Here is a 22089-nt window from a genome sequence, read left to right on the forward strand (position 1 = left end):
GTTCCACCCTGGGCGCGCTCAGGAAACGACCGCGGCAAGCGCTGAGGGCCATAGAGTTTCCTACAAAACTTACTAGAGGGAACTCTGGCGCTGCAGTCGTTCTCCTACCATGGGAATGATGGGAAGTACATGGATTTGTCTGATCTTCGTGCTTGTGGATTCAGACGTTCTTGTGGCTTTGTATATTACGCTATATAAATCTTATTGTCGTATATCTCAGCGCAATCTATAGTCTTCGTAGTGCAGAAGACGCCGGGAACAATTGTTATTAATTGCAACGATTGAGCTTGTCCAGGTGGCCAAATCGAAGCGCGCCAATCGTCTCAAGGCACTGGCATGCCCGCGATAAATTCATAAGGGCGTTTTATTCGCTTGTCGATATATGCGTCCGTGGCTTAATGGTTTCAATATCAGGCTTCTGTGCTAGAGTCCCTGTGTTCAAATCCTGCCGTCGGGCAATTTTAATGATGTTTAATTATTCATTACGCAATCCACTGTTGAAAATGACGAGATTACAAAGTCACAAAGCCGTTTGAAGTCAAAAGGACGAAGTTTAGGCAAATCCATGTGCTTCCCATGATGGTACAACCGCTCCTATTGCAGCTCCCGTAGACACTAGCGCCAGAGTTCCCTGTAGTAATTCTTGTAGGAAACTCTATGCTGAGGGCGACCAGTGCTTCTACGCTGCCTTCAAGTCGTCCCTCGGTATTTTTTGTTACCGACCGCAACAACGCGGCCCATTTCTTAGTCGACACAGGCGCCGAGGTTAGCGTGATATCCGCGTCACAAGCCGAAAAGAAGAACCCTTGTACATCGCCACTACGAGCCGTCAAAACACGGTGATACGGACATCGTTCGCTCACGCTGAACTTCGGTTTCAACAGAACGTTCATCGCCGCTGATATCAAGCTCGCCATATTGGGCGCTGACTTTCTGCAATACTTCGGTCTGTTGGTTGATGTTCGGAACAAACGGCTTCAGGATCCTGTATGTCGTGCAGTGGTACAAGGAAAGCCATGTTTGCGTCCTCCTCTCAGCCCGACGTTACTCCGTCCGTCCGGAGAATCGCGCTTCACCACCATAGTACAAGAGTTCCCAGAGCTGACGCGACAGCAACAGGCATTCGCCGAAGCGAAACACGATGTTCAGCATCGCATAGAAAGAACAGGACCACGGGTCTGCGCGCGGCCACGGCGTCTTTCACACGAAAAGCTACGGCTAGCCCGACAGGTGTTTTCGCATATGATGGAACTCGGCACAGAACGCCATTCGTCCAGCCCATATGCGTCGCCTCTGCACATGGTCCCGAAATCAACAGCCGGCGATTGGCGTCCTTGTGGGGATTATAGGGCACTAAACCGTGTGACCGTACCGGACCGTTACCCAGTGCCGCACGTCCATGACCTCATGTGCACCTCTTGCCTGCATGGCGCTAACATCTCAAAAATAGATCTGGTGAGAGCATGTCATCAGATACCTTTAGCACCAGAGGATCTTCCCAAGACTGCAATAACAACGCCATTTGGAATGTTCTAATTGCTACGGATGCCTTTTGGCTTAAGGAATGCAGGCCAAACTTTTCAACGGTTCATGGATGGCGTTGTCCGGGGCCTCGACTTCTGCAAGGTTTATCTGGATGACCTGCTGATTGCTAGCTGCACGCCCGAAGAACACGAGAGTCATCTACACAGCGTGCTACAGCGACTAGCAAACCACGGCATCGTTATCAATACGGCCAAGTGCGTGTTCGGGCTACCGTCGCTACCATTCTTGGGCCACAGCATTTCAAGCGCAGGAGTGCAACAACATCAGGACAAGGTCAAAGCAGCTAGTACGACGGTTTCCGCAGCCAAAAACAATCCGCCAGCTCCGAGAGTTCCTGGGACTCGTAAACTTTTACCGTAGGTTCGTTCCGAAGTGCGCCCACATTCTTCACCCGCTGCACAGCCCTGCACAGCTGGCGCAGCATCAGGAGCTAATGCAAGCGCCATTCAGTGGAACGACCAAGCCGTAGAAGCGTTCCTGCATATTAAGGAGGCTCTCGCGAATGCTGCTCTGCTCGCATATCCGCAGCCCGGTGTTCCGCAATGCGTAATGGTAGACGCCTCCGACGCAGCTATTGGAACCGTATTGCAGCAGAAGTCGAGCGGAAGGTGGCGACCGATTTCCTTCTTCTCCAGAAAATTGAGTCCGTCCGAAGGACGGTACAGCACCTTTGGTAGGGAGCTCCTGGCCATATACGCTGCTATACGACATTTTCGCCACTATGTAGAAGGGCGAGAATTCTTTGCACTCACGGATGATATCCGCTGACCTACGCATTGCGTGCGATCAACTCAGATACGGGTGCACACGTGGCACGAGATCACCGCCAAGTGTACATCGCAGAATTCACGACGGATATACGCCATGTCAGCGGGAAGGACAATGCAGCGGCAGATGCTCTTTCGCGCAGCCCAGTGAACGCCATGAGCCTACCGAGCGGCATCGCCTTCACCGCACTAACGACGGCTAAACGCAGCGGCAGGCAGTTGAAACACCTACTGAAGTCCACAACCAGCACCTTGAAGCTGCAATGGGTGGATAGGCCGACAGGATCTGTATGCTGTGACATGTCCACAGGTAGGGCCAGGCCGTTCGTGCCCCCTGGCCTTCGCCCCAACATTTATGAATTGCTGCACGGCCTCTCGCATCCGGGGATTCGAGCCACTCGACGGCTGTGCACAGCTAGGTTCGTGTGGCCCGGAATAAACCGGGACGTCCGACATTGGACACGGGAGTGCCTATCGTGTCAGCGCTCCAAAGTGCAGCGCCATACTGTGACCCCCTCAGGATCCTTCCCCGAGCCGGACACTTGATTTTCCCATGTACATTTGGACGTTGCGGGACAATTGCCTTATTGCTAAGGGCCAAACTACTTACTAACTTGCGTCGACCGCTTCACGCGGTGGCCGGAGGCCATCCCCATCCCAGATATGACTGCCGATACTGTGCTCCGCGCTTTCATCTACCATTGTGTAGCGCGATTCGGAGTTCCATCAGCAGTGACAACGGATCGCGGAACGCAATTCGATTCTGCCCTATTCGGGAACATCACAGGGCTTCCAGGAATCATGCGCATCAGAACAACGGCCTACCATCCAATCAGCAACGGTATGGTGGAAAGGTTCCATCGCCAGCTGAAGACTAGCCTGACGGCAACTTCAAATCACAGTTGAGTAGAGGCGCTACCCCTGGTTTTATTGAGAATTCGACAGCTCTGAAAGCGGACATTGGCTTCTGCTCGGCTGAACTCGTATACTGCACAACACTTCACCTTCCGGGGGAGTTTGTCGCTGACACTAAAAACTCAAACGCCCAGGCCAACAACGATTACACCCTGCGACTGCGGGACATTATGAGCAAGCTACGCGCTGTCCCTCCACGTCTACCGACACCACGGCTTGTGCATGTCCACAGTGATCTCTCCTCCTGCTCCCACGTGTTTGTAAGGCACGACGCCGCACAGCGTCCACTCCAGCCCCCGTATGACGGGCCGTTCAAGGTGGTGAAACGAGGAGAAAATCATGTCACGATCGACCGAGGTGGCCGTGACGACGTGGTTTCGCTTGACCGCGTAAAACCAGCGCACGTAGACAGCAACGGTGAAGTGCACGCATCATCTCGAGTTCCACAGCCACAAGGACTACCAGCTGACCAGACTGAACCGGCCCAACCAGTCGTCGAAAGGTTCACACTGAGTGGACGGCGCACAAGACCTCCGTTGCGAACGAACTTATGAACCGCGGCTCATTGTTGACCCATTCATTAAGGGGGGGGGGAGTATTGCAGTGCCGCGAAAAGGCGCCTCCGTGCGCAATGCCAAGATCGCATGCGCGAGGAACCACGTGACTTTTCTTCGTGAGCTTCGGAGTGAATAAAAGTTCAGTTGTAGTTTGGGACGCGTGGTTGCTTATACTCGCTTAGCTCAGCCTAGCAGCGCGTTCCAACACAGGTATTGGGGACGTGTTAAAGATCCCCACGTGGTCACAACTAATCCGGAGCCCCCACTACGGTGTGCCTCATAATCGAAATCGTGGTTTTGGCACGCAAAACCACAGAACTTAAGATCGGTTTCAGTGTTGAGGAGGTCATGAAAGGGTAGGGCGGTCAAGAGGGATTTAAACGAAGCCAACTAATGCTACCGGACAGGCTGCGCTTGTGACAGAGTTGTAAAAGAAGTTTGCCGAAGCAGTTTAACAAGGTAACGAGAGTTCGAACACGTGCTACGAACCCATAGCTAACTCGCATTATCTAGACAAGCGGCTACAGATACGAGAAAAACATGCCAAGCAACCCTTATCAAACACGTGTGTCACACATCGTCTGAGGTAATAATCCATTTTCTTTTCATGCAAGATTCCCAAGGCGTTAAATGAATGTTGTAGACAATTCCTAGTCGTAAACGAATGCTCACGCGCAATAAGGTCACAGGAGAGAACAAGCCAATGCAAAGAAATGAATCCAGGCATAAATTTTGTAGCACTTGATAACACGTATAAGAATCAGTTTGCACGGTAGCTGAACTTGTCAGAATAACACAAATAAGAAGTTATGTCACTTCTCCGCTGCGTGTTTAACAAAAGCGTACAAAACTGCCAGAAACGGTGTCGGAGGCTCAAAATGCATCTCAATATTACCAAAATGTTTACGCATTCCCCACTTTCTTATACATTTAATCTTCTCGTACCACCACCGTACTTCGCGGAAATGTGTTCCACCAAGTAGAACACATTTCCAAAAAATGTTCTGCATACGAAGTCAAATCTGTGTGCAATGAATGTCCTTGAAGATCGGGTCTTGGTCGAAGTTGTTTCCATTGTTACTGTATATCACTCTTAAAATCACTCCGCATAATCTTCAATAAGTGGAAAATCTTAATATCGTTCTACTCAGGTTGCACCGACTTAGTGTAACCTATTTGCAAAAAATGTTCTACTGAATTAAAGAAAATTATGTGGAACGATATTAGGAGTGTCTTTCTGGCATCAATTTCCTTGGCGACAAGATAATGAACGCTTTATCCACGTCAGCAGCCTAACGGAAGATGGCGCTTTGACGCGATAGCATTGAGGGTCCCGCGTCCAACGTCGACCATCGCTTCGGCAAAATTTATTTCCAACCACGCATACCCAACCACTCTTTCATCACCAAGGTTGCTCATACTTTGTCTTTCATTCTTTACAAAGTTATTCCTCGCAATCTTGAGAATGACAAAGCAAAAACAAATGCCATGTAAAATAAAGCCGGCAGCACATACTTTTTGTGTCAGACCTTCTGAGACTGAAATATTAAACGTGCGAAACAGTAACAGGAGATCATCCCATGCAAGAAGCCGGGTTTCTGCCGAAAAGCTCGCCTTTGTGTGTAGCGTTCGCCGCCAGCGTTTCCCGGTAAATATTATGGTTACCTAAGCTGCAGTTGCCGGGAAGCGTGAAAAGCAGACAGGTATCTTTGAATGCTGTCGGGGGCCGTTCCACTCTTAAAGCCGAAGCTTAAGCGGCCTCCAAATTTTTAAAGCGAAAGCTCTACTAACCGCGTCGAGACGAGTTTTGCCGTCGCCAGCAATTTGACCTTCATTTGACCGCAGTTGCGCCGTAGCCTTGGCAACGCATCACGTGACTCACCGAGCCGAGATCCGCTGCCGCCGCCGGCTTGTTTTCAAGACAATGCTATCCTTGGCGAGCTACCCTTCCGTTTCTGTATCGGGCGCGTTTCTAGTCTCTTTCGGGGGCCGATCCCGGAGATAGCGCGAGCTAAAAATGTCCCGAAGATAGATCTGGTAGCGGTGTTACCAGGGGTACTGATTACATGTAGAGGTACCTGTGGCAAGGGGCACGTTCTCGCGCTCCTTTCTCTCGTGAAAGGCAGTGTTTTGAGACGCTGTCATTGAAACGCTGCGCCTCTGGTAGAAGACTCAGACACGGCTGTTGTAGAAGCTACGGGCCTCTCAGAATAAGTTGATATGCTCCACGCACTCCATTCTAAACCCTAACTAGCTCACGAACACTGTCTTTTATCGACGTCAACAGCAGTTTGAATCACATTCCAATATTTCTCTTAGAGCGAAGCTGTGTATGGGCTACCCTCTGGCGGTGGTCGATGTCCGTCCGTCTACGCGTTGGGCCTAAACGAAAAAAATATTCCTCTCCAGTTTCTCGCGAATGCTACATAGCTCTCAATCTAATGGAGGTGTCCCGAAAAAAAAAGGAGACGACAGGGAAATTGGCCTCTAAGAGGGCTCTATTATTACGCAGAGTTTCTTTTACTTGTCATAGTTCACAGAGAAGTTGTAAAAGTTACAGAATTCTCGTCTGCTGTCAATACATGCCCGTCTACGGAGGGTGTATCGTTACAGAAAACGGCTGTAACTCTTCCTTTACCGAAATAAGTTATATGACAATTAGCAGCTAAGACGACTCTTAGCATTACGCCGAGTTTCATCTGCTTTTATTAATTACGTAAGTCACAGTGAAGTTGTAAATGTGGAATTCCTGTCTGCTGTCAATACGTGGGCTTCTACGGGAGGGAAACGGACAACCACGGGTGTTTGTAATAATAATAATAATAATAATAATAATAATAAAGTGATGTTAAATATGAAATAATAATGCCTATATATACATAGGCGCGTCGATTGAGGTAAAACACACAACAGCCTCGTTGCTTGTCGTTCTTCAGAGTGGAAGGGCTGATTAATATTTCTTGTTGTGCGGGAGTATCCTTAAATTTATCATTTATTCTTTTTTGCCACGTGTTCCTTCTCTAGGGAATGGTGTTACGTTCCTTGAGAATGCGAGTACAGGCACAGTCACGTGTTGAGCGGGGCCTACCTGTTCGAGACTGTTGTTGAGGTAATCCTGCACTGTCTTTGGCGGGACGGAGGGCTGCTTCTCGAGGCTCAGCCTTGCGAGTGCCTCTTCGAACCACTTGATGGCGTCTTCGAAGTCAGACTTGCTGTACAGCAGCTGGCCGAAGTACAGACAGTCTCGCGCTGCGCATCGGGGGTAAAAAAGGGAAGGCAACGCTTTGGCAAACGGAACCTGTGCGTACACTGTAGAAGCACGTTCATTGCGTCAACTTGCATTGATACTACCCACTCATATTATTTGGCCTTTCGCCCCGGCCTCACGATACCCCTCCTCCCTTTCAAAAAAGTTCGCGTAAGAAAGCGTGATCTTGAGACATTCGCTGGACAAGAAAAAAATTATAAAAGAGATGCTTCAGAACTTGAAGCTAATCGCCCTGATTGATTGCCTTTGTGAAGGGATGAGAAGTGTAGTGTCGAGTACTCTGGTTCCACTTCTTGTCCTTATTTCTCGTATTTTTATATCGTGCGAATAATTTTTCCGTGTAGCACTCCTAAATAGGCGCAGTGCTTCATACCCTCCTTGCATTTGCTATACATGTCTTTTCTCCGACGAGAATACAAAGAAACCTGAACTGTGCTGTTAGGTCTTAGGGGCTGCTCTAAAATCCACCTTGCGGCTGTTTCATGACCTACATGACACGCATGTCAGGACATTCGTGTCGTGACCTATAATTTTTGTTCGTCATACACTCTTGTCGTATTATGCCAATTTTGGTACGTATCAACTTAACGAGACATGCATGAGAGCAACAAGACGTTGGCCGCTAGATAGATCGACACACGAATATTGTCAAAGTAGCAAATAGTCGCATAACAATGTCATCCACCTGAACCGGAACCCAGCAATCGCTTAGCGAAACCAAGAGGCTTGTTTATGGCACGCCTACCTGTCAACTGCGACGTTGCCTTGTGTCCCATGATGACTCCCTTGGTCATGTCGGTGAGGTTGAGACGGTAGATCTTCTGGATGAGGACGAGAGCCTCGCCGGCGTCCAGCAGGTCGCTCGGTCGCGGGAGCGTGTCGTTCGACTCCATCATTAGGTTCTCGATCTCTGCCGTTTGAGAGGGACGACACGCGACAAGTCAAGCACGCGAACTCTGGCACTTCTTTCAGTTCGGCGAAAAGGTGGACTTGCTTCGGCGAAATTGAGGAAAAGGACGAGTAACACGGGCACTCCACCAACCCGCTTGAGTCATTAGTGATTATGTTGAACTGTCGATAAATGTGTCGAAGTTGCATGATGTTATTTTGAGACAGTGCAGACTCAACTTAAGAAAGTTAAAGTAATAGGAAGATGCTTCGTGTATGTTTTAGTGAGTTCTAATAGTTAAGGAGTAAATAAACATCGACTTATTGTACAGCCAAACGTGTTGCCCGTCTTTTTTTTTTTTTTTGGTTGGTGCATATATTGGCTGCAGGCGTTACGAGAAAGGACAAAATATGTTATGTCGCCATTTGTGACGGATCGCGGAACGTATAACATCTCCTCGATCGTCTATTCATCCATATATAGTGGTGCACACAGCGCCGTGGTCATGTGTAGCACTGATTAGGACATAAAATTGAAACCGATTCCCATTCGGTTCACAGAGGTTCAATTTGCCCAAGTCTTAACGTACGTTTTTTTTCTTGCCACCACTAGAAAAAGAAACAATTATAATAAACAAATCGTCTACACGCATGCGAATATGTGGACTCAGTGGGGCTAATCTTGAAGATACCTGTACGCACCGTTTAACATACTTCTTGCAAAAACTTCATGCAATTGGCGCGTTGGTTTCAGCGCAGTGTGTTCAATGTGTGCGATTGCTTCAGTCTTGTTTCATAAAACGTGTCTCGATCTACGTGCTGTGCGGTCTCTAGGGGCGATCTAAAATCTGCCTTAGAGGGACCTGACAACCAATTTTCGTGGTACCCGTTCTTTTTAGTGTAATGGAAAGCCTACCGCTCAAAGTGTCTACTAATGAATTGGTAACGCGGATAACGCCGTAGAATATTTTTTATTAGAATTTTTCGGTCTGCAGTGAGGATGTAGTCGTTTACTGGAAGCATGCTGAAAACCGTGATAGGTGAGCGTGATAGCGATTTTACGCGGGCATTATTGACAGGCAGACGACAGTTGCGGCCGCAAGTAATTTCCCCTGTGTTGTCCTTGGTGTCTTTGTTTGTTGGCTTCTTAAGAAACTTCGTAGTTAGCATTCTCTTATTTTTACTTTTTTTGATATCTGTGCCTCGCACTTGTTGCTTCCATTTGACGTATCTGCTGTAAGGCACATCGTTGCTTGCTGTGCGAGACATTTGAGACTACATACACCTTTTTTTTTCGCAGGCATCGCCACATTGCGTAATGAAAGTGGATGAAAAAGCATCTGGCCGCAGGTGGGGCACGAATCCGCGTCTTCCGTGGCCCGTCTCATGCGATAAATTATGTCCGAAGTCAGTTCCGGTAAAGGCAGCTCATGGATGACTGTGACGTCATAAGTGGTACATACATGCAGAAGCCGTACCAGTACCATAAGCCGACGAGTGTGAACCTCTCTCGAAACCTGACAAGGAAACATGTGTATTTATTTGTCGAATATCGAAAAGCAAAATGTGTTGCGCGCTTTTCGAGTGTGCTTACGGTAGGTTTGTGTAGCACTACGACATCTCCAGGATAATTACCGTGGAGATAGGGCCCTGTATGATTTTGAGGAAGCATCCATTCGTTTTCTGGATACCTTAAAGCATTTGCTTAATATTCATTATACTTCCTATCCAGGATGCGGCTACAAGGCGCCAATCTGCAACACGCATGATCGTCGTTTGCTGTGGCTAAAAACCGAGTTCAACGTCTGCATAAGGAATGTACAATCGTGTTCAGTCGCCCCAGGAAACGACGCCTTTACAGAAGAGACGTTTCAAGCCTTGGCCTTCACGACACCGTCCACTATGGGAACACGTTTATTGCTGTAGATAAGTGTCAATTATGTGCTGAAGCAGAATAGCGATCGAATTGAGGCACCTTCCGGTGAAATTCGACAAACGTGCGGTGGCAACGATTAACTGGACGACAGGGCCGTTGCTGTTGCCCTTGATCGGACTGGGAAGGCCAAGTCATTAAACCCGAAATAAGCCAAGACACCCGGTATTGATGCTGAAGAAATGGCTACGAAGCTGTCTGAAAAGTTTCACGACGAGCTGGGCTACCTATGTGAATGTCAAGTCGCTACACCAAAGTATGTGACTTACTCGGTTTGTTATATGTTGGAGGTTGCACAGCTAAGTTAATAAACAGATTTTTGTTGCGAGTCTTGTGATATGCTTGTAACAACATGCGACAAAGATGATCCTTTTTATGCACTGTTGTAAGGCCAAGAAAACAGCAGGCTACGCTACCCAGCGCCAGAGTTTCTTGCTCTTTTGAACAATGTTGTTGCATTTCTTTGAGCGCGCGGCATAGCACTTGACAAGAACGAATACACTTGAAGTTCTTAAGCTAGTCGTCGAGAGTCGGCTTTAACGCGCGCCAGTGCTAAGCTCTCCAGAGCGTATTGACGCGTGACGCGTTTTAGGGGGTGTTTGCATAAAAAATTGGCTGTCCGCTATGGCGTACAGCCAGCCGATTTTATACACCCCTGGTACCCTTTGGTCTCCGCGGCCCCAACCCACAGGCCACCCTGCTTCTAGCTTTATGAATGTTGGGATAGGTATGAATATGAATGTTGGGATAGGTAGCGTCGAGGACTGGCCCCTATGTGCTCATTTGCTGTAGCCACCTATTATCGGTAATTAGGAAGGTAGTTGCCGTAACTTCGCTAATTACGCACGCAAATTCGGAAATTGCTCTGTATTTAGAGGCTTTCAATCCGTACACTTGAATGGTAAACGTAACGTTACCGTGATTTATACTTCTTTCATTTAAAGAATTTGGTGCAGCTAAAGAAAAAAAGCACCCTGCATATAGCACATGCTTCATAAGTGCGACATGACCATCCTTGGTCTTATTGGGATGTTAGCTAGTGTCTTTCTTCTTATGCGAAAAATAGGATGAAAACAATTTTTTTTTCGGCCTTGTTCATCCCGTCGTCTCCGACGCATTCACCCGCTTTACGAAAATTGTGCCCTCACGAATAGCTATTGGAATAGAAGATCTGATCAAGAAACCCCAATGTATGAAAGCCTCTAACCCTACAGCTAGAATATAACTGGCAGAACTTTCGAACTTAATAAACAAGCGTAAGACAGCTGACATAAGGAAGTATAATATGGATAGAATTGAACATGCTCTCCGGAACTGAGGAAGCCTAAAAGCAGTGAAGAAGAAACTAGGGATTGGCAAGAATCAGATGTATGCGTTAAGAGACAAAGCCGGCAATATCATTACTAATATGGATGATATAGTTCAAGTGGCTGAGGAGTTCTATAGAGATTTATACAGTACCAGTGGCACCTACGACGATAATGGGAGAGAGAATAGTCTAGAGGAATTCGAAATCCCACAGGTAACACCGGAAGAAGTCAAGAAAGCCTTAGGAGCTATGCAAAGCGGGAAGGCAGCTGGGGAGGATCAGGTAACATCAGATTTGTTGAAGGATGGTGGGCAGATTGTTCTAGAGAAACTGGCCGCCCTGTATACGCAATGCCTCAGGACTTCGAGCGTACCGGAATCTTGGAAAAACGCTAACATAATCCTAATCCATAAGAAAGGGGACGCCAAAGACTTGAAAAATTATAGACCGATCAGTTTACTGTCCGTTGCCTACAAAGTATTTACTAAGGTAATTGCAAATAGAATCAGGAACACCTTAGACTTCCGTCAACCAAAGGACCAGGCAGGATTCCGTAAAGCCTACTCAACAATAGACCATATTCACACTATCAATCAGGTGATAGAAAAATGTGCGGAATATAACCAACCTTTATATATAGCTTTCATTGATTACGAGAAAGCGTTTGATTCAGTCGAAACCTCAGCAGTCATAGAGGCATTAGGGAATCAGGGTGTAGACGAGCCGTATGTAAAAATACTGAAAGATATCTATAGCGGCTCCACAGCCACCGTAGTCCTCCATAAAGCAAGCAACAAAATCCCAATAAAGAAAGGCGTCAGGCAGGGAGATACGATCTCTCCGATGCTATTCACAGCGTGTTTAAAGGAGGTGTTCACAGAGCTGGATTGGGAAGAATTGGGGATAAGAGTTAATGGAGAATACCTTAGTAACTTGCGATTCGCTGATGATATTGCCTTGCTTAGTAACTCAGGGGACCAACTGCAATGCATGCTCACTGACCTGAAGAGGCAACGCCGAAGGTGGGTCTGAAGATTAATCTGCAGAAAACTAAAGTAATGTTTAACAGTCTCGGAAGGGAACAGCAGTTTACAATAGGTAGTGAGGCACTGGAAGTGGTAAGGGAATACATCTACTTAGGACAGGCAGTGACTGCGGATCCAGATCATGAGACTGAAATAATCAGAAGAATAAGAATGGGCTGGGGTGCGTTTGGCAGGCATTCTCAGATCATGAACGGCAGCTTGCCATTATCCCTCAAGAGAAAAGTTTATAACAGCTGTGTCTTACCAGTACTCACGTACGGGGCAGAAACCTGGAGGCTTACGAAAAGGGTTCTACTTAAATTGAGGACGACGCAACGAGCTATGGAAAGAAGAATGATAGGTGTAACGTTAAGGGATAAGAAGAGAGCAGATTGGGTGAGGGAACAAACGTGAGTTAATGATATCTTAGTTGAAATCAAGAAAAAGAAATGGGGGGTGGCATGGGCAGGACACGTAATGAGGAGAGAAGATAACCGATGGTCATTAAGAGTTACGGAATGGATTCCAAGGGAAGGAAAGCGTAGCAGAGGGGGGCAGAAAGTTAGGTGGGCGGGTGAGATTAAGAAGTTTGCAGGGACACCATGGCCACAATTTGTACATGACCGGGGTAGTTGGAGAAGTATGGGAGAGGCCTCTGCCCTGCAGTGGGCATAACCAGGCTGATGATGATGATGATGATGAATAGCTATTGGATTATTTTTGCACTATCACTTTTGGATATTAGCGCTTTACTGGGCAAAAAGGCAATGCCGTAGCACAAAGCTTATATGTATCATGCTAGTTCACCAACCGCAGTGGTCGCTATGTTTAGCAACGCCATCGGCCTCGTACTGGAGGCTAACAAGGCATTGCATAATGATTTCATGTCTACTATACTTGAAATGCGTGAGAACAATGGTGGTGGCTTACGCAAATACTTTATAATGATTGCCGCTTAGATCTTTCGGGGTTGCGTTACGTTGGCTGTACACGAGCACTCTTATTTATTATTTTATTTCAAAATATCTCACAGGCCTCCAGTGAGGCATTGAGTGAGGGGAGCACGTGATACTGTCCAATTAAACTTGAAAGCAATTCCGCTACTAAACATCGCTAAGATGCAGACAATAGCTCAACTGTGTTTTAGTTCTTACGCCAGACCACTAGTTATTGAGAATATTTTCCAATTCAGGCTGGCAATTCATAGTCACCGCTGCTGCTCGTCGAGTGAAATCCCACAGAGACAGAATAGTTCACAGCGCATACACACACCGAGGCTGATGACGCATGTCGTGTGTATGTTTGAGCAGCGAATAGAAATTTCCGCGTACTGTAATCACTGCTTCACCGAGAGACTACACAATCGTCCTTCGACGACGTCGTGTCAAGTGACATCAAGTAAATTTCATCAAAGAACCAACTAGAACATCTCCATATCGTTCCACAGCACGCGACGACAACACATTGAAACCGCGCCGCGCTAGCTCGCCCAAGCCAGAGAGATGGAAGGGCTCGCCGCGCGCCCTTTTTCTACTCGGCCCAATAAAAGGTCTGTAGTATGTATATGCTTAGCATTTCAATTTCGTCGCAATGAGTATGACTCGTCGCCCACTCCCGCAGAAGGCTTTGTGTGAAGCTGGTGCAATCACGCCTGTTAATAAATAAACTAAATGGAATACTCACCCGTCCAGTCTGGCACCCTGAAGTGGTGCACTATCTCGTTCCAGTCGAGCGACAGCCGTTTTATGGTGTTGTACGGGTCGATGCGACTGGCCATGCGGGTGTCGTACTCGTGCTCGGTCGAAGAGGGTGTCAGCTTCCGGTTTTCGGTCGTCCTCGTTTCGTAGTAGTCGTTCAGAAAGCTGCAGTCGATAGAGAATAGTGCAGTGATCTCATATCTATTGATTCAGCAAATCCGAATTTACAAAACCTGCGATTTAACAAGGTGCGGTGGAAATCTACCAACAAATATTCCTAGTCCCTAATGGGATCAAAGCATCGAATCACAGGTATGAACTCAACGTCAGCTCTATTTAAGAAAGTTTCTGGATAGGAAACATGGGTTAAGAAAATGGATCGCGGAAACTCGTTGTGTTAAAAATGCCTCGAAATGTATCCGCGTGGTGCTACGGCAAAAACATTACCATGGCGGTTTCAGACGGGGCCATTCTTCTTTTAAGAAGCTGCCCATGGCATGAGGAGACGGTTTTATGAAGAGAACGAAGGAGAGGTCGGAGATGGTCTCTGGCCTACCACTTCTTATTGGTAAGAGGGAGAGACAGGGAAATAAGCGGTAATTGGTAGCCGACTATGCTACGCACGGCGCCCGCAGGAGTTCCCCCAGGAAACTTCAGTGCCGCCATGCTAGACAATGCGAGCTCAAAGCCGGCTATACCAGATGGCGCCAGCTGCTCTGTCCCAGCCGTTGAACACTAGTTGAAACCTAGCGTTCGTTACGAACTTTGTTTATTTTTTATAACTTACTGCGCTTTCTGCTGACTACCCCCAGGCATTTTCACTTAGTTTGCTCTTGATTGAAGTAAGCGTTAAGTGTATGAGCGGTTCAGGTATGGTCTTGTTTGAATAAAGTTTCTCTGTTTGTTTGTCTGTGTGTTTGTTTGTTTGACTATTTACTGAAGTTCTCAATCCAATGAAATAACTTCTGGCTTGCTTCCAGTACTTTAAATAGAGGTTTAGTTGTACCAGTATCTGGTTGCCTTAGAGGGGCCCAACTACCTTTCCTCGAAGTCGAGAAATGCATTTGAAGGTAAAAAAAAAAAAAACTTTTTCACAAATACTTTGCCGAAGAGTACTACAATGCGTTCAGCACAAGCAGAGTTATTGGCGATCAAACATTCCTTGCTGCCTTGCCGCATGCCTTGCCCTGCGAAGGCTACGGCAGATCGCGGCGTGCCCATAATGCTTCGTCTACGTCACCCCACCATGTGACACAGTTCAAATTTGATTATAAATGTTAACGCAGGACTCTAGATCATTCATAACGCGGTTGTCCTCAGAGAGCCGCAGTGCGCTCAGGTAACGCCCTGTCGCGGAGCTAGCGGAGTGTAGCCGCGGTATTTGCGCTACGTAGCAGACGGCAACTACATGCAACTGTGCGCATGGGCAGCGTTTGCCTTGTGGACGGCAGGGCTAGAGTGCGCGCTGATAGGGCTGGTCGGGCTACGCGGTGCAGACCGGCTTTGTCCTGCACCAGCTTGACCGACGGATAGCAACCGCATCACTCTTACGCATTTTGAAGCTCAATCAATAGATCAATACGAAGCAGAGTCTGCCAAGGCGCCTAACCAGGAGCGACCAGGAGTGAGCGCATATGATGGCAAGCGTGCGTGTGGCCTGACCATAAGTTTCGCGTGGTTCGAGGCTAGTCGAGTGTTCAAAACTAGTCGAAATCAGCGAGACCCAACGGCTACGACACCGATAAGCGAGGTGGCCAATAGTTGAATTCTGTTGCGTTTCGCCTGCGACACGTGGTTTTGCCGGCGCGACTGCGGCGGGGCGGCAGACATTTTGGCCCGATCGTCGTCGCCACAACACTCATCGCCAGGTGTTTCCAGGCGCGACTGCGGCGATGCGACCGCCTAGGGATCATCCTCGCATTCCAGTCATTGTGCCCGAAACAGGCGATGCCAAAGCAGGGATCTCATTCCAGTCATTGTGCCCGAAACAGGCGATGCCAAAGCAGGGATCTCGTTCCAGTCATTATGCCCGAAACAGGCGATGCCAAAGCAGGGACCATCCTCTCATTACAGTCATTGTGTCCGACCGGCAGCGCCACGACAGGGTGCTAGGAGATCGTGCTCGACATGGTGCTACGGCATCGCTACGACAGTGTGCGTCACCATTAGCCCATTGTACATTCACGTGCTCGTCTTTTGAGGGGTTCCTTCTTGCCCTCAACTGCGAGAGTATAAAAACAGCTGCCCCCGGACGCCAAAAGGGAGGGCTCCGATGTCTTCTGTTGAGTAAAGTGCTCTCCCGTCTCTCTACTTCGGTCAACCTGACCGCCAACTCTTTGCGATGTTAAAATAAACAAGTTGTTTCGTTGTTACCAGTCGACTCATGCTTTGCCGGGACCTTCGGATGCTTCCAGTTGTACCCCAGGCCGCCAGGCCAACGCTACCCTTGGGGCTTGCGACCCAGGTACAACCACGGGCGTCAGCGCCGGGTTCCCAACAGATCGTACCAGCAGTCCGATCCAAACATCTGGTTGCCAGCGGTGAGATCGCCTCCGACTTCAAACAACTGTCTGCCAGCGGTGAGATCGCGACAGCGGAACGACCAGCAGCGAAGAGATGCAGTTGACTGTATGCTGAGCAGCTCAACGACGATCCGGGAGCAGTGCAACGAGCCCTGTGTGACGACTGGTTGCCTGCAGCGGAACGACTGCGCGGAATTCCTGCCTGCGAGGTTTGGTGAGTGCGGGACTTTCTTCTTCTGAGCTTTGCCAGGCTTTTTGTTAGTGTCAGAAACAGAGCTGGTAATTGTGGTTGTCGTTGCTGCCGGGTTAGTTTGCGGCAAGACAATAGTAAGCAGTAGAGAAAGCAGCATTCAGAGCAGCCATGGATTTGAAGTCGTTGCGCAAACCGAAATTGTTGGAGCTTGCAAGAGAGTTGGGTCTGGATGTCTCAGACAAACTAAGAAAACCTGAACTGCTAAAGGCTATTCTTGAGTTAGAGGCTGAGGATGACGAGCTGTCGGAATGCCTTGAGACTATTGAGGAGAGGTCAAAAAGACAGGAGCGCGAACTTAAAGAGCAAAAAGAGAAACAGGAGCGCGAACTTAAAGAACAGAAAGAAAAAGAAGAGCGTGAACGTAAAGAACAGAAAGAGCGAGAGCAACAAGAGAAAAAAGAAGAGCGCGAACACGCTTTGGAAATGAAGCGTCTCGAGGTAGAGATGGAACGCGCTCGTAATGGAAGTCAGGCACACGGTGCAGGAGAACGCGTATTGTTCAAAATGACGGACCTGATGCGGCCGTTTAAGCTTGGAGAGGACATTGGTTTGTTCCTGGTTAACTTTGAGCGAACGTGCGAGAAGCAGGGGTTCTCTCGGGAAACGTGGCCACAGCGCTTGCTCACTTTGTTACCCGGCGAGGCGGCCGACGTAGTCGCTCGCTTGGATAGAGAGGAGGCAGAGGATTTCGACACAGTGAAATCGAGTCTTCTAAAAAAGTACCGGCTGTCTGCGGAGGCGTTCCGTCGGAAGTTTCGGGAAAATGAGAAAGGCAGAAGTGAGTCATATACAGAGTTTGCGTATAGGCTTATGTCGAACATGCAGGAGTGGCTCAAAGAAGAGAAAGCGTTTGGTGACCACGATAAAGTTCTGCAGTGTTTCGGGCTAGAACAGTTTTATAGTCGGTTACCGGAGAACGTGCGATACTGGGTCTTGGATAGGCCAGACGTGAGTACGGTGGCTAGAGCCGCTGAGCTAGCCGAGGAGTTTGTGACGCGTCGAGCTCGCGGAGCTAAGGACGGTCAAAAGGGTGAATTTGGCTCCCAGTTTGAGAGGCCAAGGTTCACGCCCATGAGATTTAAGGGGGACACGCGTAGTGAGGATGCGAGTGAAAGCAGTCCGACCAAACGTAAAGAGACGGCGGCAGCCAAACGCAGAAAGCGGTTCGAGATGAGGCGAGCGCGCTTGTGTTATACGTGCCAGAAGCCGGGTCACTTTTCGGCGCAGTGTCCGGAAACAACACCAAAAGTTGTGTTTTTTTCAATAGGCAGCACTGACGAGAACATGAAGCTTCTCGAGCCTTACATGCGAGACCTCCTCGTAAACGGGAAAGAGTGCCGAGTGCTTCGCGATTCCGCAGCTACGATGGATGTAGTTCACCCGTCTTACGTAGAACCCCATATGTTCACGGGCGAGTGCGCGTGGATCAAGCAAGCCGTGGAAGCTCATAGCGTGTGTCTGCCAGTAGCAAAGGTGCTTATTGAAGGACCTTTCGGAGCGCTTGAGACAGAGGCGGCAGTGTCATCTATGCTGCCACCCCAGTACCCGTACCTATTTTCAAACAGGTCCGATCACCTCCTGCGCGAGAAGGGGCTTTTGTTTGGTGAAGCTAGTGTTCAGGCCTTAACCAGATCGAAGGTTCGGGAGCTCGCTGCAAAGGCGGTAGTTGCGGGGCCGACGTTATCAAACAACGAAAAAGGGTCAGAGGCGCAGCAAGCTGATATTCCGAGCACGCCCGAACTGAATAAACTTGAGTCTGTAACGTTAAAGGCGCCAGATACTGGAGAGGAAATGCCCGACACGGGAAAGTTAGAAGAGCTATCTACTGATTTGCTCATCGCGCCTACGTCAGACGGACTTGATAGGTTGCTAAAAGTCAGCCGGTCGGCTTTGATAGCCGAGCAAAAAAAGGATGGCAGCCTGGAAAACGTGCGCTGCAATGTCAAAGAAGGTATCGCCAGGAAAACTGCGCGTTTTGTGGAAAGAGGTGGAGTCCTGTACCGGAAGTATCTAGACCGCCGAGGAGTGGAGTTCGATCAGCTGATCGTGCCTCAATGCTATCGTCAGGATCTGTTGCGCTTGTCACACGGGGGTTCGTGGTCCGGACACCTAGGAGTTAAGAAAACTAAGGACCGTCTCTTGCAAGAGTACTATTGGCCAGGGTGTTTTCGGGACGCAGACCATTTCGTGAGGACATGTGACACTTGTCAGCGGGTGGGCAAACCAGGGGACAAATCGAGGGCGCCGTTGAAATTGGTACCTATCATTACGGAGCCTTTTAGACGGCTCGTTATTGATACTGTGGGACCTCTGCCGGTAACAGCCACGGGGTACAGACACATTTTGACTGTGATCTGCCCAGCGACAAAGTTCCCTGAAGCAGTGCCGCTTAAAGAACTCAGCTCAGTTGAGATAGTTAATGCACTACTGTCCATATTTGCGCGAGTTGGTTTCCCTGCGGAAATCCAATCAGATCAGGGCACAGTGTTTACTAGCGCTTTGACGACAACTTTTCTCGAAAGGTGTGGGGTAAAGCTGTTACACAGCTCAGTGTACCACCCACAGTCGAATTCCGTTGAGAAGCTCCACTCCGTCATGAAGCGCGTGTTGAGAGCGTTGTGTTTTGAACATCGAACTGACTGGGAGCTGTGTCTGCCTGGGGTGATGTTTGCTTTAAGGACCGCGCCGCATGCGGCTACGGGGTTTTCGCCAGCTGAACTGGTGTACGGTCGCTCGCTTCGATCTCCGCTTCGCATGCTTCGAGAATCATGGGAAGGTAGGGGCGACGACCCAGTCGTGGTGGAGTACGTACTTAAGCTCCTCGAACGCTTAAGAAGGGCACAGGAGTTGTCAGGTGAAGCAATGACAAAGGCCCAGCAGAGGGCCAAGGTTTATTATGATCGGACAGCCAGGGCCCGTCGTTTTGAGGTGGGCGATGAGGTCATGATATTGCGCACATCGCTAAACAACAAACTAGACGTGCAGTGGGAGGGCCCAGCACGAATTGTTCAGAAACTGTCGGACGTTAACTACGTGGTAAGTCTGCCAGGAAAGCGGAAAGCACAGCAAGTTTACCACTGTAATCTGCTCAAACCTTATAGACAAAGGGAAGCAGTGGTGTGCATGATGGTAAACGTTCCTGAAGAGCTTCCGGTCGAGCTTCCGGGACTAGGCTCAGTGACGAACAGGGAAGACACCGGTCCAGTCATTAGTGACCTTATCAGTAAAGCACCGCTGTCGCCTGAGCAGAAAACCGAACTACACCAGCTATTACAAGAGTTTCAAGGTCTGTTCTCTGAGAGGCCTGGTAGGACTTCTGTACTTACTCATGATATAGAACTTACCTCCACAGAGCCAGTACGATCCAAGGCGTATCGGGTGTCACCCCGCCAGAACGATATTATGGAGGCTGAGGTAAAGAAAATGCTACAGCTCGGTGTTATTGAGGCAGGTGAGAGTGATTATACCTCCCCTTTGATTTTAGTTGAGGTACCGGGCAAGGAACCTCGTCCTTGCGTCGACTACCGCAGGCTTAATTCCATCACTAAGGATCAAATTTATCCGATCCCTAACATCGAGGAGCGCCTTGAGAAAGTTAGTAGCGCTCAGTTTATTTCCACCCTAGATCTTGTCAGGGGTTATTGGCAGGTTCCACTTACAGAAGAGGCTAGTAGGTATGCGGCGTTCATTTCACCAATGGGAACATTCCGTCCTAAAGTGTTGAGTTTTGGTTTGAAGAACGCGCCATACTGTTTTTCAAGCCTCATGGATAAAGTGTTGCGGGGACAGCAAGAATTCGCTTTACCGTATCTAGACGACGTAGCGATATTCTCCGCATCCTGGTCTGAGCATATGACACACTTGCGGGCAGTGCTAACCCGCCTGCGCGAAGCGGGCTTGACAGTAAAGGCTCCTAAGTGCCAGTTAGCACAGGCCGAGGTTGTCTACCTCGGTCACGTGATTGGTCAGGGTCGTCGCCGCCCCTCTGAAATAAAAGTGGCCGCTGTGCGAGACTTTCCGCAACCGCGCACCAAGACCGATATTCGGTCGTTCTTGGGTGTCGCCGGCTACTATCAGAGGTACATCCCTAGGTACTCTGATATCGCGGCTCCCCTGACGGATGCTCTAAGAAAGACAGAGCCTCAAACAGTCGTCTGGGACGAGACCAAGGAAAGAGCTTTTAGCGCCCTAAAGAGTGCCCTAACAAGCCAGCCTGTGCTACGATCGCCAGACTATACAAAAGGGTTCATTGTTCAGTGCGATGCTAGTGAGCGAGGCATGGGCGTTGTACTGTGCCAACGGGAAAATGGAGAAGTAGAACACCCCGTCCTGTATGCTAGTCGTAAGCTGACCAGTCGTGAGCAGGCGTATAGCGCCACCGAGAAAGAGTGTGCGTGTCTCGTGTGGGCCGTTCAGAAATTGTCATGCTATCTAGCCGGCTCGAGGTTTATCATTGAGACGGATCACTGCCCTCTCCAATGGCTGCAGACCATCTCTCCCAAAAATGGCCGCCTCCTGCGCTGGAGCCTCGCTTTACAACAATATTCCTTTGAGGTGCGTTACAAAAAGGGGAGTCTCAACGGTAACGCCGATGGCTTAAGTCGAAGCCCCTAACGTAGGAATCAGCCTCAAAATTGTTTGTTACTGATGTTTTCTTCCTGAGGCAGGATTTTTTTTTAACATATTGCTTTTGTTTAGTGTTTCAAAGTGATGATATGCTTTCTAGTGCAATTTTTCAATTTGTGGACGCGTTCTGAGTGATGCTAGACTACTGTAAGGAACTAGGCAGTGGTATAAAAAGGGGAAAGAGCCTGGCAGGGCTTAGTGAGGGTTGTGCCGTGCTTGCTGACTGAGCGGTTGAGTTTCAGCGTAGTTCTAACGCTTGCCGGGAACGAGAACAAAAATGTGAACTCTCCCGAAGTCACTTTGCAGTGTCCCGTGCGAACCTGAACAAGAGAACGAGGCCTTCTCTGTGCGCTGCGCTCAAGAAACGTCGAGGGACGCCCGACTTCGGTTATGAGCATCATCGAGCGACATCCCTCCGGACAGCGGATGCAGTCCCCTGTCCATCGGGATCTCCTTCCCCCGGCGGGGCGGTCTGTTGCGTTTCGCCTGCGACACGTGGTTTTGCCGGCGCGACTGCGGCGGGGCGGCAGACATTTTGGCCCGATCGTCGTCGCCACAACACTCATCGCCAGGTGTTTCCAGGCGCGACTGCGGCGATGCGACCGCCTAGGGATCATCCTCGCATTCCAGTCATTGTGCCCGAAACAGGCGATGCCAAAGCAGGGATCTCATTCCAGTCATTGTGCCCGAAACAGGCGATGCCAAAGCAGGGATCTCGTTCCAGTCATTATGCCCGAAACAGGCGATGCCAAAGCAGGGACCATCCTCTCATTACAGTCATTGT

The 22089-nt window shown here is 49.0% G+C and overlaps 1 protein-coding gene across 2 annotated transcripts in view; it reads right to left on the reverse strand.

Moving 5' to 3' along the window:
- The window catches only part of LOC142557145 (prolyl 4-hydroxylase subunit alpha-2-like), a 117216-nt gene that overhangs the window by 33743 nt on the left and 61384 nt on the right, over positions 1 to 22089 (reverse strand). Inside the window, exons 2-4 of one of the 2 annotated variants that reach the window (XM_075668797.1) lie at positions 13891 to 14069; positions 7798 to 7962; positions 6873 to 7033 (exon numbers count right to left, since the gene is read on the reverse strand). The exons of the other annotated variant lie outside the window; for it this stretch is intronic. Coding sequence (XP_075524912.1) covers positions 6873 to 7033; positions 7798 to 7962; positions 13891 to 14069 — 505 coding nt within the window. The remainder of the gene's footprint in view (positions 1 to 6872; positions 7034 to 7797; positions 7963 to 13890; positions 14070 to 22089) is intronic. 2 annotated transcript variants of the gene reach the window in all.

Source organism: Dermacentor variabilis, chromosome 9 (assembly GCF_050947875.1).
Source record: "Dermacentor variabilis isolate Ectoservices chromosome 9, ASM5094787v1, whole genome shotgun sequence".
In the NCBI taxonomy this organism is placed as follows: domain Eukaryota; kingdom Metazoa; phylum Arthropoda; class Arachnida; order Ixodida; family Ixodidae; genus Dermacentor; species Dermacentor variabilis.